We start from the raw sequence: 4955 nt of genomic DNA, 5'->3' as shown, positions 1-4955 counted from the left end.
CCTTCATTTATATCATTACCTTGAAGGTATTTATAGAGTGTGATCTTGAGTGGAAAGGAAGGCTATATATAAACTATTTGACTATATATAAAGCCGAGATCCCTTGGTCCTTAGCTGTAAACTGCCTGAAACTGCCTCTGATTTAAGCTTTTATCCCATTTGCTGCATGTTTTGGACTTCAAAGGTACAAGTTCAGCAATTAAATCCCCATCCTGGGCCAGCGGTGATGCAGCTGTGGGTTCTCCAAATTTCTGCTGTCGCAGTAATCCGAGCACGTGGACATTTGTCTATGTCTTGTTTTCTCCTGTCCGTGCCCTGGTACAAACTCTCATGCAGGAGGAAACATTTCTGGGTGGGACTGAGCCACGTCCCACAGCGGGTGCCTGGCCCTGGAGCTGCTGCACTCTCGACCACAGGTCCAGGCTCCATGCCCAGCATCCTCGCTCCACATTCCCAGGGCTAAGTGTGCTTCCTCTGCTCCCAGAGCATGTCCTGGCAGCTCCACTCCTGGCGTGGCACTGGCTGCTGTGGCCACGCAGGGGGTGGCTCAGAGTCACGGAGGGGTGAGGCTATCCCAGGGCAAGGGCAGGATGGCCAGACCTCCCGGCAGCTGATGCTTGAACAGACTCCAGCGGTTGTTTCGTTTCCTGGTGGGCAGGCATCTGTCACCCAGGCCCTGGGGAGCAACTTCTGCTTAATAATCGTAACAGCAATAATTGTGCCGATAATCACAGAGGGGTGTGTGTGTCTCCTCCAGCCCGGGACCATGGGGAGCAGCAAGAGCAAGCCCAAAGACCCGAGCCAGCGCCGGCGCAGCCTGGAGCCCACCGACAACGCCCACCACGGGGGGTACCCGGCCTCGCAGACGCCCAGCAAGGCGGCGGCCCCCGATGCCCACCGCACCCCCAGCCGCTGCTTCGGAACCGTGGCTGCCGAGTCCAAACTCTTTGGAGGCTTCAACAGCTCTGACACGGTCACCTCTCCGCAGCGCGCCGGGGCACTGGCTGGTTGGTGTGGGCTGGGGCTCGGCAGGGTGGGCAGGGTCTCACTTGGGTCTTTGTGGGCTTGGGTTCGGCTTCTTGGGGTCTTCTGCTTTTGAGGGGCTCTGTGCTGGGGGGAGACGCAGATCTGTGTGGTGTTGGCCCGTGGGAGGATGGTGGGAGAGGAGGGTCCCTGGTGAGGGGCAGCCAGCGCTGTTGTGCAGCAGCAGCCGTGGCTGGGCCCCTGCTGAGAGCTCTGTGTCGCAGGTGGAGTCACCACCTTCGTGGCCCTCTATGACTACGAGTCCCGGACCGAAACAGACTTGTCCTTCAAGAAAGGAGAGCGCCTGCAGATCGTCAACAACACGTGAGTGTCCCTGTCCCTGTCCCTGCAGCCAAGCCCATGTGGTGAGCTGCCATCTCTGTCCCTCCTGCGGAGCCCCCAGCCCAGCCCAGCAGGGCCAGCTCTCCCAGGGATGGGGGCTCAGAGAGAGAGGCACCAAAATGTGCACGGACACAGTGACTTGTCCAAGGGCACTGATGCTAGAAGCGATCATTTGCCTGCTTCCTTGTCCTCCCAGCCCTGCTGCTGGTCACCGTGGCCTGGCAGCCTCATCACCAAGCTGCCTCCTCAGCTTGCTGGCTGGTCTGTGCCCTCCAGCACAGGGCCATGTCCCCACTGGTCCCCTGTCCCCATCTGTGCTCAGCTCCCTCTCGTTTGCCTGGACACATTCCTCAACTTCACGGGTGCCTCCCCCTGTGCTTGCAAGCTGTCTCTGGTCTCACCTTCTCTCTTGACTCTTCTTTCTCTCCCTCCATGCTGTCATTTAGGAGGAAAGTGGATGTCAGGTGTGTATGGCACATTATTACTGTTACTGTTAATGATCTCAATGATCTAAAACCCATCTGCTGCCCATACTAAAGCAGGTTGGTTGGAACAGGGCTGGGAGAAGATGGTTTCCCAATGGTTTTTTGGTCAGTTGGGTTTGTTCTTGAGCGACTGGGACAGAGTGGGGAGTCCTTTCCCATACTGGGGAACTGTTCCATCCAGAGCTGTGTCTGCACCTGGGAACAATGAACCTGGCCCCTTACTTTGTCTGTGCCTGGCTCCCTCTGCAGTTCCTTTCCAGTTGGTTCTCCACTTCTTCCTGGCCTTTTTTGCTTTCTTTTATTTTCATTTTTTAATTTTATTTTTTCATGAGTGACTCTGGGGACTCAAGCACTTCCTTAGGGGTCTGACCCCCTGGCTTGCTCCCCGTCCTGGTCACCCCAGCACACACATCCCGTGCTGCTTAGAGCAGGGCAGCATGGCCAGCTGGAAGATGCTCCTAAACATGATCCTGTGTTATTAAATCCATGTGTGGTCTGTCCTGAGATGTGGCACACATGGTCTGGAGCCTGGCTGGCAGAGCCAGCGTCCCCAGCCATGGAGCTGTCCCCAGGGCCTGCAGCTCCCCTTCCCCTCCACTGCTGCCTTCCAACCTGGGCACCCAAAACAGCTTTGCAAAGTCAAAGGGTGGAAAGATGAGGGAACACCCCAGGAGTCAGATTTCTCCTGCAATGCTCAGGCAGTGTTGCACAAACATGTTTTGAATCTGATCCTTGTTCTCATTGTTCCAGTGCTGTTTATTAACGGTGATTTGTTTCATCTACAAAGTCCAGAAGGGCTTCAATGCTGCAGGAAAAGCCTGAATTTTGGGGGTTTTGGTGCTTCTTACTTTCAGCCTCAGCAGTGTCAGAGCCCTAAGCTTGAGTTCTGGTTTGGGCTGTTGCAAAGTGAGCTCTGCCCATGGAGGTCCAGATCAGGCCCATATATGTGGGTTTTTAATTCACACCTCCTATCACTTCTGAGGTTTCCACACTTTTTTTTTTTCCTCTGCTGCTGTTTGTCAAAGGCTTGGTCAGAGGGAAGGGTCAAGCTGTGCTGGGCTCTGCAGCATCCTGGGGGGCCAAAAGGGCTTTGTTTGGTGACACAGCCCTTTGGTGGAGGGTGCAGGATGTACTGCTGACCTTCCCAGTGTCTGTGTGGGTGGGATGTCCACAGGGACAGAGGCAGTGGAGGAAGCTGGGCAGTTTGTGCAGTGCTCAGGGGGTGAATCACTCTTCTCATGGAGTTCCCAGAGATGCTTGGACAGTCTGGGAACAGCTCAGGCTGCCAGGCTTTAGGGACAGCAACAGGAGGGTGTGAGATGTCTCCTTCCTCTCAGCTCCCTGGCAGGGCATTCAGCTGTGGGGGGAGTCAGTCTGGGAAGGGCTGGCAGGTTCTGGGCACAGCAGGAGCCCACAGCCATGGTGGCTTTGCAGGGTGGTGGCAGGTTTTGGCTGCTCTGACTTCACCAGGGTTGCACGGGGTTGGAAAGGAGAAGCTTCCACATCACTCAGATCCCTACTCCAGGTCAGCCTGCCAATCCCCCCAATGCAGAAAGGCCCTCTTGGTCCCATTTCCAGTGGGAGGAGGTCTCCTCCCAGCCAACTGGCAGCCAGCAGGGATGTGGTGGGATATTTTGGGTAAGATTGTGCAGGGAATTGTTGAAATGCTTTGTTTTGATGATGATGATTATTATTTTTTTTTTCCCCACTGAGATATTTTTGGAATAGCTTGTTTTTGCTGAATTCCCAGCTTGCAGCCTTGCAGCCCAAGCTGGAATAAAGCCACAAGTCAAAAGCTGGGCATTTTTCAAACAGATGTTTACTCTGGTCGTGTGGGAAAGAGCCCAACCAGCTTTTGTTCCGTTTGAGAGCCCCCTCGGTAAAGGTGACTGGGGCAGCAGCCCTGGATGGGGAGCCCCAGCTGCCTGCCATGAGCTGTGCTGGGGCTGAGAGAGGCTCAAGTGCCATCCAGGGCTGCTGCAAGGCTGGCCCAGGGGCAGAGCCCAGCTCTGGGGGTGGGAGGAGAGGCCTGGACGGTCCCTGCTGTCCCCTGCCCCACTGACACTGCTGTGGGGAGCTGGGGGCCGTGTCTGGGTTCTCCTGGCCACTTCCAAGCAGTTTAGCTGGGGAAAGCACAAGCTGCTGGTGTGTCTGGAGTGAGGATGGAGCTTTCACATCTGCAGGGTCAGGGATGGGTCTGGATGTGGTCTGATGAGCCTTGCAGTGGTGACTGAGGTTATTAGTGTTTTTCTGTAACGTGTTTGTGGAGGTTGTCCTGCCGAGTTCCTGCATCCTCACGGGGCTGTTCCCACGGATCTGCAGCTTTCCCGTAGCCTCGTCTCCCTTGTGGTCAGGATGAGTTCGGTGACTCCGTCTTTGATGGGCAAGAAGATGCAGGTGGTGGGAGGAAGAGCCCTGCTGTCTGCAGGAAGGGGAAGCCACCTCCTGCCGTCCTCTTGTTCCTCTCTATTTATTGTCCTCTGCAGCCCTGTCCAGAGCAGGAGCTGGTGGGCAGGAGGGCAGAGTGGGGAGGAGACTCCCATGCCCTCCAGCTCCCGAGGATGTGCCTGGGGCCGCTGATCCTGGGGCTGGAGGGATGAATGGTGGCTGAGCCCCAGGATTTTGGGGACAGCGAGTCACACTCGTGGATGTGCAGGCAGAACCTGCCCTTGCTGGGGCTGCACAAAGCTCATGGTCAGGGCTGCAGCCGCATGGGGTGCCCGTCCTGGGGCTGTGAGCAGGGCACCCAGGCTGGACAGATCCCACTGCACCCAGGCTGGGCATCACTGCTGGGCAGGGCTCACCCCCTGCCCAAACCCCAGCGCCTTCCTGTGCTTTTCTGCAGCGTGTATTTAACATGTATTTAACTAACTCTCTTGGGTTTTCCCGGTGCCTTTGTTAATCACTGCCATCCTTCTTTTGCTTCTCCCTGTTTCCCCTCCCTCCCCTCACCTGCTGCTCCCCACTGTCCTGCTGCTGGGACCCCCAGTGCCTCACAGCCTCCAGCCAGACCCCATTCCCATTCAGGTGGCTCTGAAGGTGTTCTGGCTCCCAGGCTGCCCTGCCCAGTTGAAGTTTAAAGCTCATGCCATGTGCAAATGGGTG

The 4955-nt window shown here is 56.4% G+C and overlaps 1 protein-coding gene across 2 annotated transcripts in view; it reads left to right on the top strand.

Annotated features, from left to right (window-relative positions):
- Positions 1 to 4955, top strand: part of SRC (SRC proto-oncogene, non-receptor tyrosine kinase) — a 14103-nt gene that overhangs the window by 3239 nt on the left and 5909 nt on the right. Inside the window, exons 2-4 of one of the 2 annotated variants that reach the window (XM_027885080.1) lie at positions 758 to 1007; positions 1248 to 1347; positions 1812 to 1829. In XM_027885080.1, the coding sequence (XP_027740881.1) occupies positions 767 to 1007; positions 1248 to 1347; positions 1812 to 1829 (359 nt within the window). In that variant the 5' untranslated portion in view covers positions 758 to 766. The remainder of the gene's footprint in view (positions 1 to 757; positions 1008 to 1247; positions 1348 to 1811; positions 1830 to 4955) is intronic. The other variant, XM_027885081.1, reaches the window with a different exon arrangement.

This window comes from Empidonax traillii, unplaced genomic scaffold, assembly GCF_003031625.1.
Source record: "Empidonax traillii isolate 1590-97213 ecotype Southwest subspecies unplaced genomic scaffold, ASM303162v1 scaffold160:size908849, whole genome shotgun sequence".
In the NCBI taxonomy this organism is placed as follows: Eukaryota; Metazoa; Chordata; class Aves; order Passeriformes; family Tyrannidae; genus Empidonax; species Empidonax traillii.
The sequence above is the reverse complement of the archived record's forward strand: the minus strand, read 5'-3'. Positions and strand labels throughout refer to the sequence as shown.